The sequence below is a fragment of the Salvia miltiorrhiza genome, chromosome 1 (assembly GCF_028751815.1).
Source record: "Salvia miltiorrhiza cultivar Shanhuang (shh) chromosome 1, IMPLAD_Smil_shh, whole genome shotgun sequence".
Taxonomy (NCBI): Eukaryota; Viridiplantae; Streptophyta; class Magnoliopsida; order Lamiales; family Lamiaceae; genus Salvia; species Salvia miltiorrhiza.
In genome coordinates, this window is record NC_080387.1 from 9,417,605 (window position 1) to 9,433,289 (window position 15,685).

Genomic DNA, 15,685 nt, shown 5'->3' on the forward strand with positions numbered 1-15,685 from the left:
AGATCTAGACGGACTCATTCCACCAAGTACGAGACAAGGAAGTAAAAAGCTTCATATGGAGAAATGTGATATGTCGTTATGGGGTGTCAAAGGAGATTGTCATAGACAACGGGTCACAATTCATCAGTGCGGAGTTTCAAAATTTTTGTAAGTTTTGGAATATCAAATTAAGCTTCTCCACCTCAAGGTATCCACAAGCAAACAGACAAGCAAAGTCTTCCAACAAGACCATCGTGAACACCCTGAAGAAGAGATTGAGAAAAACTAAAGGAAAGTGGGCAGATGAGCTACCTGGCGTACTCTGGTCATACCGAATGACCAGGAGAACCTCAACAGGTGAAACCTCTTTCTCCTTAGCCTACAGAATGGAAGTAGTGATATCTACCGAAAGTGAAGTGCCTACCGCTAGGTATGAACTTACCACAAACTTCGACAATCAAAAAGCTATGTGCCACGAGCTAGATCTACTTGATGAAAAATGGAACAAGGCGAACATCAAGCTAGCCTCTTACCAACGGAGCGTTGCTAGACACTACAACAGGCACATTCGTACTTGGACATTCCAACCAGGCGACTGGGTACTCCATAAAGTGTTCCGAAACACCAAGGAAGCAGGAGCAGTGAAGCTTAACCCAAATTGGGAAGACCCCTACTTGATCACAAAGGTGGTCGGACACGGAGTCTACAAACTACAAGGAACTGACGGACGTAACATCAACAATAGCTGAAATGCCATCTATCTCAAGCAGTATCATGCCTAAACCCTACAATTCTACTTTCATTTTTATTTGACAAAGGTCTTACGAGACCCACCCTCTTCACCACATGATTATTGACCTTTCAATGCAGGTCAGAACTACATTTGGGCTTGATCCCCTAACAGGGTATGTAGGCAGCTCTAAGGAGCGCAACCCCCCTCCCCCTCCGAACCCTCCATCCCCAATATATTAGGAACAATGACAAACAAGTCTAACTTTAATAGCAAAGAACTAAGACCTCTGCCCCTATTCTCATTAGAAATTTTGCCTCGACGTCTTAAGGACATTGTAAGTTAGTTTAGTTCTAGCATTGCATGCTCACCCTAAACTGGAGGCATATTTATTCAACCTTCAACTTGATGTATAAAACTACTATATCTACCCCGTCATTCTCAAAAAGTTTAGCAAATGTGTCAACATCACAAGTTTGTCTACACTTAGAATAAACCAAAGTGAATTCGCAACCACTAACTATATTAAATTCGAAGGTAGAAACCCCCAAGCAAGTTGGCCACGTTGGAAAACATCTAAAGATGATACATAACCGTAAGTTTGAGTTTGGTCTCCAAGTCGACCACAATTAAATTAGAAAACGATAGAGCATACTAAGTTCATACATAAACTATCTAAGGGCACAACACGCCCGTACATATCCGAATAACATAAGGAAAGAGGATACAATCACTCGCCGTCGACATCATCATCACCACCGGATGCAGTGCCATTAGCACAGGTAGACAGATACTCATGGTACTCCTTCATCCAGCCATTGGTTTTCCATAGATCCGTCTCCCCGGCGAAGAACAACTCAACCATCTTTCCACAGGAGCAAATAAGAGTCTTAGAGCATGCATCTTCAATATCATCCTTCTTCGATACCTCCATCTCAGCCATCATATTCTTCATCTCTGCCACCGAGGCCATTGCCGCTTGCAGCTCGTTATCCTTAGCAGCTAACTGGCCACGAAGAAGACTCCAATGAAGACCAGTCCTTCTGGGCCTCATCCATCTCCAATGCAAGAGAGGACCTCTCCCCCTCTAACTCAGCAACTCTCCTCTCACCTGCTTCCAAGGAATTCATCATGAATAGAGAATACTGATAAGCCTACACATGAGAAAATTTAAGCAAATAGAACAAGTAGAAATTAAGGAATAGACTTTAATTTTAAAAACTCAACATACCATCAGAGAATGACCACAGGCCATGTGGGCCATCTTGGATGATGTCCCAAACTTGGCCAATCGGGCCTTATCTTCCTCCAACAGAAACTGCCCGAGCTGCTCGGACAAAGCATCATATCCGGTATGAATAGATTCATTGGCAGCAATGCTAAAGTGGACGGACTCATCCGTCCAAGTAGGTTCGTCAGGTTCGGCGTTCTGCTTCCCCTTCCCACGTCTCGACAGAACTTGGTCAAGTGGCACATCGTCGTTTACCACATCAACATCGTGAGCACTAGAACTCACAGTCTGTCTCTTCTTCATCTTGTGCTTCTCTAAGAAGCCCCCGTATAATTTCTCATTGGTGCAATCGACTTGGTACTTGAGGTTCGACATCCAACTATTTGCATAAGCCCGCTCATCCGGTGTCAGTTGACCCAAGGTGGGATGATGGTGAACTTCCTCGTCATTCATGATTTCTAAAGCCCTATGATACAGTACAATAGTAGAATCATGACGAGTTGGGGGAGTATATGTACCTTCTTCTCACCCGACCTGATGGCTCCAAACAGACGTCTTACTCAGGTTATCGTCCCTTAAGATAGACTTCCACTTACACTCAGCTTTAGGAAAGCTAAGGAATCGGTCAGCCCGCTCAGCCAGATGCAGCGTGACAAGAGGATTTTGATGGAGTTGCCCATAGAGAAGATGGATAAATGTGTTAGCATCACAAAGAGGATGAACATAATAATACAAACAACTAGATCAACTAGAACAACTCACTTCCTTCAGTCCAAGCGGATGGTATAAACAAGTCAGCAGGTACACCCAAACTATCATAATTCACAAAGATATACCTAGATGTCCACTTTTTTTCACCATCACCCATTGGTTCAATGAGGGCATCTTTGTTGGGTCTCACCTTTATTCAGTACCTACTCGTACCACGATTATCCGACAGGGAGTACGAGTATAACACATCATGTACATTGACATTAAAACCGTGTAGCTCCGTAAATACTTGGAGACTTAACAGTAACCTCCATACATTCGACATAAGTTGGCCCGGAGACAAGCAATGATAGTCGCACATCTCCAAGACCAGTCGAGGTAATAGGAGCCAACTCTCCTGTTTGAAAATAAACTTATACAGACACTTCATATTCTCTACATGGTAGTTGGCAAGCAAAGTAGCATCCGATTGATGAAGTGTAACACAATCCGGTATCCTATACTTACGCTGAAGCCTCCTCACCATGTTAAACATGTTTATGTCTGAAACCATATTCTATTAGCTAAGAAACAAAGGAATATGAGAAACACCCCGTATAGGCCCCTCACTATCCACCCCGAGACTCGAACCTCCAGATGTCCCCGGGCATATAGAACTACTTTGCCGTAGTTGATCACATGGGATACCCGACGAAATCTTCATATCATTGTCACCCTCATCATCCACTAAATATGACATCCCGCTAGCAGAACATGTTGAACATCCCCGATTCTGTGACATAATGATTCGACCTTAAAGTACAACAACGTCTAAGTTTAATCAATCCAGACCATCCAGACCCAACCCACAATAATGTCCGTTGGTTATAGCTCGGTGAGCTAAACTTCTTCCGCCTGAGTGGTTTCCACACTCTCCTTCATGTAGTTCAGACAAGACGTATCTCGCCTCTACATGGTTAATGCATTTTAAGTATGGACCAGTAAAAAGGCGTTTGTACAACTTATCTCGGATGATAGAGAATTGGGCGGCCTGGGCCTTATGCCTGACGAGCTTCATTCTTGTCATCCGGTAGTTTGTCGTGCTCTAAGTACTCCAATATAGGAGTTATCCAGTTTTGTTTAGATCACACCTCCACCCCCTGGTCCTCCTTGTCATTTTGGATGGCTGACCATTTGAGGCAAATGATCGGCATTGTCTTAAACTCCGTGGCTTGGATGGATAATCCGAGATTGGCGAGGGCATCTGCATAGTTGTTGTCTCCTCTAGGAATTTGAGTTATAGTAAACTCCTAGAAGTTGGACTGAAGTTCTTTGATCTTGCCTAAATAGGTAACCTTCTTGGTATCCTTATCCTGGTAGGCGCCTTGTATCTGGTTGACCACGACCTGCGAGTCGCTGAATACACTGATTCGTTTGACTCCCATTTCTTTTGCTAGTCCAACTCCGGCTAATATAGCTTCATACTTTGCTTCGTTGTTGGTTGCCTTGAACTCATATCGGATTGATTGTTCTACCACGTCACCTAGTGGTGATATGAGGACAAGACCCAATTCACTACCTTTCATATTGCTAGATCCATCCACATATAATCTCTATGTTTCGACTTGGTCGGGTTACTCGGTCATGCAATAGAGTTCCTTGTCGGCCTGCATGGTAAGGTTAGGAGTAAAATTAACTAAGAAATCCGCTAATACTTGAGACTTGAGAGCCGTGCGTGGTTTAAATGTGATGTCATGCTCGCTTAACTCCACTGCCCACTTGGTCAGACGACCTGAAAGTTCTGGCTTGTGAAGGATGGTCTTGAGGGGATCAGTAGTTATGACTTGTATTGGGTGTCACTGAAAATAAGGGCGTAACTTCCTTGCGGCATTTACTAGTGCGAGAGCTAGCTTCTTTAGCTAACTATATCGTGTTTCTACATCCAAGAGAGACTTGCTCACATAGTAGATTGGAGATTATTTCCTGTCATCATCCCTGACCAACACCGCACTTACGGCTGTGTCAGACACGGCCAAATAGACCAGCATTGTTTTGTGATCCTTTAGTTTGGCTAGAAGAGGTGGGCTGCTTAGATACCGCTTGAGCTCTTGTAGGGCGGATTCGCACTCCTCTGTCCACTCGAACGATTTGAATTTTCGCAAGTGTTGAAGAATAGGTGGGACCTTTTGGATGATCTTGATATAAAACGACTAAGTGCGGCTATCCTCCCGGTGAGCTTCCGGACGTCCTTCACACAAGTCGGTGAAGGTATCCTCTGGATCGAATCAATTTGAGTGGGGTTGGCCTCTATGCCTCTTTGTGTCACCATATAGCCTAGGAACTCCCCTTTAGTTACACCAAATGAACACTTAGTAGGGTTTAATTTCATATTATACTCCCTTAGGATGTTGAATGTTATCTGAGATGGTCGATATGATCCTGTGTGTTGATGGACTTGACGAACATGTCGTCAAGGTAGACCTCCATCGTATTCCCAATTAAATTCTCAAACATCCTGTTGACTAAGCGTTGGTATGTTGCCCCTGCATTCTTTAACCCAAATGGCATGAAGATGTAGCAATAAAGTCTAAGGCTGGTCAGGAATGTCGTCTTATAATCGTCATCAGGGTGCATTCGGATTTGGTGGTATCCCGAGTATGCATCCATGAAACTTAGCAGTTCATGACCTGCTGTAGCATCTACCAATATGTCGATGTGTGGTAGCGGGAACGAGTCTTTCGGGCATTTCTTGTTGAGGTTTGTGAAGTCAATGCACACCCGCCATTTACCATTCTTCTTCTTCACTACCACCACATTGGCAAGTCATTCAGGGTAATGAGCCTTTCGAATGAGTCTGTTTCGTAGGAGTTTGGTGACTTTTTTGTTGATGATCCGATTTCTCTCGGGAGCAAATTTTCTCCATTTTTGTTTCTTTGGTGGGTAATCCGGGTCTACCTGTAACCTGCGATCTCTGTCATGTCCTCATGGGACCAGGCAAAACAATCATAATCCTCAATGAGAAATGAGATAAGCTTCTCTCTCAGTTCGGGATCGAGTTGAGCCCTTATCCGGACTCTATGATCCCGGTGATCTACGTTGATTTGGACTTCATCTATCTCCACGGTTTCTTCTTCCACAAAGCTGGCGGACCGCTTCCGATTTTCTAGTTCTTCAGGTTGGTCCGGTTGCATATGTTGCTCCGATTGTGGTGATTGATCCGTTCTTGGGCAAGAAGGACAATCTTGTTGTAATTGCTATAAGGCACGTTTGGACTTCATGGTAGTTTGGTAGCAGGATCTGGAGTCTTTTTGCTCTCCCTTGATTTTCTTGATGCCCCACTTGGTTGGGAACTTCACTACTTGGTGAAAAGTGGAAGGAACTGCCTCCATGTTATGGATCCATGGACGATCAAGGATAACGTTGAATGCGGAGGGGGCATCAATCACTAGGAATCTTGTTGACAAATTGATTCCTTCGACATAGACGAGTAGGTCGATCTCCCCAATGGTTGTCTTTCTCTCATCGTTGAAGCCTATGAATACAACAGTCTTCCTGGTTATGCTGGACTCGTTCAAGCCCATTTCCCTGAAAGCATTAATAAACATGATATTGGCAGAACTGCCATTATCAATCAACACCCGTTTTGTTAAGCAATTGGCAATATAAATGGAAATAACTAAAGCATCATGATGAGGGTTAAGAAGTTTGTCTGATTCTGTAGATTGGAAGCTAATTGTCTGGGCTGGTTGGTCTGCCCTGGCTTGACCGGGTACATTTTCTCCCGTCTTGCTAGACTTGGCTTGCCTCGTGTGCTTCTTTGCAGCAGAGTGTGTAATTCCACTAACTTCTGAACCACCAGAAATAACATTAACTGTCCTCTCATGGTTGGATGGGTTTGGCAGAGTGACTTCTCTCCGCTCATCTCGTCTATCCCTTCCTTCATTCAAGGTGTGTTGACCCTTATCTGTTAGAAACTCGGTGAGGTGACCTTATTTGAGTAAGTGCGCCACCTCTAATCGTAATGCAATGCAATCCTATGTCCGATGTCCATGGTCGGCATAGAACTCGCACCATTTGGATCTGTCCCTCTGGTTGGCCAGTGCCCTCATCTTCTATGGCCGCTTGACTTTGTTGCCTAGATTCTTGAGTGCTGCTCCGTCATATTCTCTTATTTCTCTGTTTTGCCTATAAGGTGGTGGATATGGTTTGGCACGTCTGTCGCGACCCGACCTCCTGTCGACCTGATAGTCTCTGTCGGGTTTACTTGGTGGAGTGACCCTCTGCATGTTATATTGATCCTTCTCCCACTTGATCTGTTCCCATGCTTGGATCAACATGTCCTCCATGATTTTGCACGGATGTTTGGTAAGAGTCTTATATAGGTCAGAACCGGGTAATAGGCCCTTGCGGAAGGCCGTGACGGCGGTCTGCTCGCTGCAGTTGATGATTGACACCTTCTCCTTGTTGAAGCATCCTATGTAGACTCTGAGAGGTTCTCCATGCCTCTGGACAACGGCGTACAAGTCCTCCAAGATCTTCTCTAATTTTCTGCTACTTGCGTACTGTTGGACAAAAATATCAGTTAGTTGGGCAAAAGAGCTACTAGAGTTATTCGGGAAATTTGTATACCACTGGAGGGCCGGTCCTACTAGACTAGAACCGAACCCCGTACACATGCATGCCTCCCTCATATCACGAGGGATGGTGACGGTGAACATCCTTTGGCGGTATTGAGCAATGTGATCGTCTGGATCGGATGCGCCATCGAACATCTTCATGTGAGGGAAATTAAACTTCCTATGCATCTCCACCAAAGCTATCTCGTCCACAAAGGGTGAGTCGGCATAACAGCTTTCTGCACTTTTTCTTGATCGGGGCCGGGACTCCCGGGTTTCGTTGGATGATGGCTTTTCCATGTCTGCTAATCTTCTAGTCAAAGAGGGGTCCATGTTCGGGTGAGTGCTAGTCATGCCTTGTTTGCTTAGGTTGGCATGAAGTAGTTGATCTTGAGCATTGCTATTCTGACCAATTGGAATTGTTTGCCTTAAGACCCCATCTGGTTGACACGTCAGGGTGTTGCATATGTGATCTCCTTCAAGTTTCCCTGCTGGTATTACTTGCGCCTGGGCAAAGTTGGTCCGACCTATCAGAATAGATCGACTTGCGTCCCATAACGTCGGGTTGCCTAGAATAGGGGTTTCCATTATGGTTGTCCCGATCGTCCCGATCATCCCGATTGTCTTAATCGTTCCGAGTGTCTGGTCCAGGACGTGTGTTTCACCTGCATTCACATGAAGATTACCCGTGTTAGCACAAATTACCTCAGCTCTAATGTTTCTTACCGAAGATGTTGGATCATCTGGGCTGATCTTAGTTCCATTAGGTGTGAGAGGGATGTCATCGATGTCCGACATAGGATCGATGGGGACTCGAAACCGGTGTGATGGGTTCGAGGACGTCCGACTCTAGGTGAGAGCGTCTAGGCGGGAGAGTAGCTTCATGTTTTGAATCTCCAGCAACAACCTACTTTCCCTTTCATGGACCATCTGCTCGATCAATGCATTGACCTTCGCGCCCATCTCTACTTGGGCTAGTAGTTCTGATTGGGATGGAGCATCGGTCGCGTCACGTGTTTCGTTCTAGGTACTCATAGTAGAACTCGATGATTGTATGTTGAGAATGCTTGATTGCTAGGGCCCCACGATGAGCGCCAAATTGTTGGGGGTATACGGCCAACACCTACAGATAAGGACGTCGGGGTCGTCCTAGACAGTGGGCACTAGCAACTTGAAACCACAAATACGTTATAGCCCTTCTAGGAGCACCAGTGGGGGTGTTGATGGAAGGGCCTCCGACGCTCAAGTCAGTAACAGTATGAGTGCGGCTGCCCGTGTTACCACAAATACGTTATAGCCCGTGTTTCTTTATGTGCAATTTTTTTGTGTTTACTTTTTGCTGTTTTCTTTATTATTTGTTTTGTTTTCTTATATATTTTATTCTTCTATATTTGTATTTTTTTTCTATTAATTTCTTTTTTTGTTTTATTTTGCTTTGTTAGTATTTTTTTTTTATTTTTACATTATTCCAAAGTAATTATTATTATGACAAAAAGTAATTATTCACAAAAAGAAAAGTAATGTTTTTGAAGCGTTACTTTTCATATTTCAATAATTACTTTTTCTTACAACGATGATTACATGAATAATTATTTGATTATTTTTTCTGTATTTTATTTATTTCTACGTTATTTAATAAGTATAAAATATACATTTGTTAGCACAAATGTAGACTTATGTTAATATAAATATTTACGTTCATTCAATATAAAATATTATATTTTCTAAACCCTAAACCCTGAATGTTAAACTCTAAACACTAAATTCTAAACTCTAATAGGAATATTTACTTTTATTAAGTATAAAATATACATTTATTAGCACAAATGTATACTTATGTTAATATAATATTTTACCTTTCATTCAATATAAAGTATTCGTTGAGTTTAGAATAACAGATAAATGACTATTTTCATACATGATAAGTATTACATTTTTTAGACGTAATATTTACTTTCATTGAAAATACTTTTCATATTATTAATTAAAAAGTACAAAATACTAAGAAATTTAAAATTTAATTTAAGAAAATTAATTTTACATTTCATAATACAAATATTTTCAAGAGTCAATATATGAAAGTAGCCATTTTCTTTTAGTAAACTTAAAATTTACCCACTCAAATAAAAACTTTAAAAAACATCCACGTTTTGTGTTAAATGACTAAACTGCCCCTAAGATTAATGACTCAACCTAAACACTACTCTAGATTGACTTTCAATAGAACAAGGACATCCTAACAGTGATAAGCTAACCCAAGTCGATCTCACAAGGAAAGTCTTAAAGGGCTTCTAGTAGTATCGTAGGAAAAACAATAAAAAGAAGATTTAAACTAAAACTTGAATTTAAACTTAAACTTAACCTAGGCAAGAACTTAAATAACTTAAATTAAACCTACTTATGAAATTAAAGACTTGTAAATTAAAAACCAACTAATCTAGGCGTGAAACTAAAGTGCATAATTTAAATTGCATAATTAAAAAGAAAGCATAAACATGAACGAAAAACGTAAACATGATTAAACAAAATAAATTGAATTTAAATACGAAATACCGTATTGTCTTGAACGTGTAATTGTGTCACTCAATCACAATCCAAGAATAAAAACTAAACAAGACTAAATTGAAACCTAACTAGAACAATGAAAACTCGAAACTATGAAATCGCTAAGAAAGCAAGTAAATCCTAAGCTTCGGATGCCAAGGGAAGATCTCAAAAGGCGTCCAAAATTTAGAGCAAGGGATGATTTTACAATGAAAAGCATGGCCCTATTTATAGACTTCAAATCCCTATGGATCACCATGGAAGTTGCCATACAAAGTAGAACTCTAAAGGCAATAGAATCGTGTAAGATAAGGCAACTTCCAGCTGTGTCGCGTGCTCCGGAAATAATCTCCGCCCTGGCGGAAATCGCGGCTCTCGCCAGAGAAATGGCTATCGCCAGGGGAACGGGCCAGAGGAATGGATGATTTCTCTGACCTCGCCAGAGAAATGAGTCTCTAGGGAAATGAGTCGCCAGCGGAATGGTGATTTCTCTGGCTTCTCGATTCCGCTGTAATGGCTTCTCTCCCCTCTGACTCTCACTTGGCTGCTCTGACTTTTGACTCCTCTGGTGATGACTTCGCTACACTGGCTTCTTGATTTTGCTGACTCCAGAGAAATGGTGATTTCTCTGGCGATTGATTCTTCTGGCCTGACTTCGCTGCACTGGAGATTGACTTCGCTGTACTAGAAAATGATTTCTCTGGCCTTATGATTCCAGCAGCGAAGTGATTTCTCTGGCTTGTGATTTCGCTGCTCTGGTTTTCTCTCCTCTGCACTGGCTTTTGATTTCTCTGCTCTGGCATATGACTTCTCTGGCTTGTGATTCCTCTGGCGATTGGATTTCTCTGGCTTTGCAGCGACAGAGCGCATTTCTCTGCAGCGCGGGGCTTCGCTTCTCTGACGCGCCAGAGTATGCACAAAAACGTAATTCTTAGCCCAAACTTCTCCAATATTTGCACTCTTTATCTCGAAATCCTAAATCTCCTGCAAAGCATAAAATACACCATAAAACGCACCAATTTCCAGAAGATTTAACTTAAAATATGCACATGCAAGCCCCTAAAATTAGAACAATTAGGCATAAATCAACCCCCCCGCACTTAGCCTTTTGCTTGTCCTCAAGCAAAATCCATATGAATCCTAGGAAGAGATTGATTTCAACAATGCTAATTTCCATCCAAACGTTCTCAAAGTCAATTCAAAATTTTACAATCAATACACATCTCTCGATCATGCAAGTAACTCAAAGTTTAAGAAGCAACAAAACAGTAATGTAAGTAATTCGATCAGACCCAATTCTCCGCTAGAAGTGAATTCCCTAATGTGATCGCCTTTATAATCAATATCACCATTTTTCACACTTTGTGTGCTTAAGATTTTCGACAGTTGAGCCATAATTCGTGAAATAAAAAAACATTTGGATGTAATCCAAAGTCTTTTCACGTGGTTTCCCATGCTCATAGTTGAACTAGAGGAGCAGAGACTCAGAGCTGTCACGTTTTAGAACAGGCCAGATGTTTCAGAGCTGGCAATTTCAAAGTTGGCAATTCGTCCAACAATTTCACAGATAAGACACGATCGTAGGCAATCACAATGACAACACTCCTTCTAGCATCTACCAGACAAATCACGTTTTACTAACTTACAATCATGTTGCAACAAAACTCAATTTCTTTGCATAAACAAGAAACATATATCAAGAGTAAAACAAGAATAACCACCAAACGAACACAAACCCGAAATTCTAATCGAAAACCTTATTCTCTTCCACAAATTCATACAAACTAGCAAGATTCGAGACCAAAAACTAAGCATAGAAAGACTAATCTCGCCCAATTGAAAGCATAAGCGCCATAAAACACCCCCCCCCCTCACACTTAAAGCATGTCATGTCCTCAGGGCACAAAATAATTAAGAATAGAAGAGAAAACGCACCTGATTATGGGCATGGGAAAGCTGAAGCATCGTGCTAGGTGGTGCAGAGGGGAATTCGCGGTCTGTGGCAGAGTAGAAAGTGGCCGCGCTGAATCAGGTCAGCGCTGGCAGAGCAGCGCGGAGAAGTGCAGCGCGGAAAAGTGCAGCGCGAGCTGGGCATAGACGCGCTGGCGAGGCTGCGCTGACGGCAAGGTTAGAACTGCAGCGCTGAAGTCAAAACATGAACACCACATCAAAATATCCGCGCAAGCAACCAAAACTTAGGAAAGACACAAACAACAACGGAAAACAACGATAAGCAAAAACTAAAAACAAACCAACGGTGGGTTGCCTCCCACCAAGCGCTAGAGTTAGAGTCTCTAGCCCGACTTCAGATCTGACCCTTAGTGAGGATCGTGCAGAGTGTGAGACTCCACCACCATGGACGAGCTCTGGTGCTCTTAATATGGCTTCACTCGGTTGCCGTTCACTCTGAAGCTCTCATTCGTGTTTTCATTGAATAGCTCAACGGCACCGTGCTCAAACACCTCCTTAAGTAAAAACGGACCGCTCCATCAAGATTTCAGCTTCCCCGGAAATAACTTAAGTCGAGAATTGAACAAGAGCACCTTCATTCCAGGGCAAAGCTTCTTGTGGCAAATGCGGCGATCGTGGAGTCGCTTTACTTTGTCCTTGTAAATTCTCGCATTCTCATACGCCTCATTGCGTAGCTCATCTAACTCCTCCATTTGCAGCGTGCGCTGCTTCACAGCAGAGTCCAAGTCATAGTTGGCAGCTTTGATCGCCCAATAAGCTTTGTGCTCAATCTCCACCGGCAGATGGCAGGCCTTGCCATAGACTAGACGGTATGGACTCATCCCAAGCACGCCTTTGAAGGCAGTTCTGTACGCCCAGAGAGCATCATTCAATTTTGCGGACCAATCCTTGCGCGAGGGCTGCACCGTTTTCTCCAAAATTCCCTTGATCTGCCGATTGCTCGTCTCGGCTTGTCCAGAGGTCTGTGGGTGGTATGGTGTTGCAACCTTGTGCGTGATCCCATTCTTCTTCATGAGCTTTGCAAACAACTTGTTGCAGAAGTGCTTGCCCCCATCGCTAATGATAGCTCTAGGAAATCCGAATCTAGAAAGAATGTTCTCTTGCACAAACTTGAGCACCACATTAGCATCACATGTCCGCGTGGGGATAGCCTCAACCCATTTGGACACGTAATCTACAGCAAGTAAAATGTATTGAAACCCATGCGAAGTAGGAAATGGCCCCATGAAATCAATGCCCCACACATCGAAAATTTCGACAATTAAAATGCTTTGGAGGGGCATCTCATTCATGCAGCCAATGTTTCCTACTCTCTGACACCGATCGCATGCAAGAGTAAAGGTGTGTGCATCTTTGAAAATGGAAGGCCAAAACAAACCTGATTGAAGAATTTTATGTGCTGTTTTCTGCCCCCAAAAATGTCCACCACAATGATCTTCATGGCACATTTTCAACACTTGTTGTTGCTCCTCTGCCGACATACACCGTCGAATGACATCATCCTTTCCAAGCTTGAAGAGGAGAGGAATCTCCCAATAGTAGCGCCTGCATTGAGCTAAAAATCTCTTCCTCTCCTGCGATGTCAGCTCAGGCCGTAGAATACCGCAAACTAAGTAATTAACAATATCGGCATACCAGGGCTCGGCGTTCATAGAGCTGGGCCGAGCAGCGCTAAATTCGGCAAGGTCGGCAAAGGTGATCTCGGTGAAGCTGGCCAGAGCAGAGCCGACTTCGGCAGCTCTGAAGTCGGCAGAGCTGACTTTGCCAGAGCAGAGCTCGGCAGAGCTGGCTTTGCCAGAGCAGAGTGACTCATCCAAAAATACCTAACGGATGGACTCGAATTTATACGAGGTCGTCCTAGGGTGGTAAGGTGACTCAAGTCGTCTCACAAGGAAGACTTAGCAGGGCTCTAATCGTATTGCTCACAAGAAACTTAAAAGAAATCTAAACACTCTAATCGGGTAATTGGGTCTGACACTTTCTCTCCGATTAACTAATGCGTAATTAAAATAAAGCATATAAAGTTAACTAGGCAAAAGATAGGAAGCCAATAAGAACGCAAGAAGGAAAACAAAGCTAAGGTTCTAAACTAGCAATCTAGAAAGCAATCATCAATTCAACACCATAAACAACGATTATCTAGGCGAAATAACATATTAACATTTAATCAAATGAATGTTAAGCAAACACACACAATCCAAGAGAATTCCGCAAGCAACTCAACGACGAACTAACTAGAACATGGTATTTGAACATTAACGAAATCAACAAGAGTTTCCAACTCCAACACTAAACCAAACGATCATAAACTTGTAAACATCAAAGATTAATAACTACCTAGGCAAGAAACTAAATCAAGCATAAGATTCGAATGCAAAGAAAATCTTAATCTCCATAAAAAGAAATCTCTAAACTTTCACCAACAAGAAGGGAAAAACGTAAGCAATAGCAACGAACTACGAATCACGTAGATTATCTAAACTCAACAACAATCATCTCTAATCCTTACATCCATCAAAAGTATAAAACAAGGATTCAATTAACCAAAGAATTCATATAATCAAGATTATCTAAACTCAACAATAATAATCTCCAATCATCACATTCATCAAAGCATAAAACACAAAACTTAATTAACCAAAAGATTCATATAACCAAGAAAATATAGCATCAACAACAATGATCTTCAATCATCATATTCATCAAAGACAAGAAACAAAAACTCAAATAACCAAGGGATTCATAAACAAAGAGAATCAAAGGGAGTTCTTACAAAACATAGCAATCCAAGGAAAACCAATCCGATGAAGTGTTAATTGACATCCAAAGCAATCCAATGAATCCACAATCGAAAGTAATTGATTTGAAACTCTAAAAACCCAAGGAAAAATGTGGAAATCGCCCTTGGAGGCTGCTGGGTTCGAGAGTGATAAAGTAAAACCCTAGAAAGGGGTTTTTAAACGCAAAATCGTACTGTCGGATCTGACGGCCGCCGTGCACGGCGCGCGCCGTGCCACGGCGCCGCCGTGTATGCCTTTCGCAGACTGCAATGCGCAGCGTTTTTGTTTTGGTCCGTTCTCCCTCGTTTCAAGTCGGATTTTAGATCCGTTTTCGCCTACGAACTCGTATCGAGATGAACTTTGATTCTTCTTCAGACCATTCAACTAAATTCTGACTTTACTTTTGTTCACATATCAATCAATGTGAGCACAAAATCCTGAGACAACAAAATTAGCACAAAAGCTCAAATCATTCAACTCTTAAGTGAAAGAGACCAAAATAAAAGTCAATATAACACGTAAACACCCAGAGATTCATCACAAAATAGGGCTAAACACAGAGCTCGGCAGAGCTGGCGGGGCTGCTCTGGCTTGGCAGAGATGGCTGGGCAGAATGGACATGGAAAGGGCTGAGCTCGGTAGAACTAGACTCTGCAGTACTGCACTTGTCAAAGGTTAATGCATACGTATGCTCAAAAGGAAAAGATTCAGGGATGCAATTAAGACTCGACTCTATCAGATTATTATCCAAGCGGGAAAGGTGGTCAGCAACATGATTCTCGCTCCCTTTCCTATCCCTGATCTCTACATCAAACTCTTGCAACAGTAAGACCCAACGGATTAGACGAGCTTTAGCTTGAGGTTTAGTCATCAAGTATCGAAGCGCAGCATGGTCACTATGGACAATAACCTTAGAACCAATGATGTAGGCTCGAAATTTATCTAAGGCAAAGACCACAGCAAGCATCTCTTTTTCAGTAGTGGTGTAATTTACTTGTGCACTATTCAGAGTTAAACTAGCATAGTAAATCACACGTAACATCCTATCCACACGCTGACCTAGCACTGCTCCTGCAATAGAGTTAGACGCATCACACATGATCTCAAAGGGTAATGACCAATCAGGCGCAATCACAACCGGGGC

At 42.6% G+C, this 15,685-nt stretch overlaps 1 protein-coding gene across 1 annotated transcript; it reads right to left on the reverse strand.

The window, feature by feature from the left end:
- Positions 1-5,884: 5,884 nt before the first annotated feature.
- LOC131016283 (uncharacterized) lies at positions 5,885-8,044 on the reverse strand. The gene is made up of 2 exons (XM_057944973.1): positions 6,766-8,044; positions 5,885-6,594 (listed from the first exon to the last, which is right to left on the reverse strand). The coding sequence occupies exons 1-2, from the start codon at positions 8,042-8,044 to the stop codon at positions 5,885-5,887; spliced, it is 1,989 nt and encodes a 662-aa protein (XP_057800956.1).
- Positions 8,045-15,685: the final 7,641 nt, after the last annotated feature.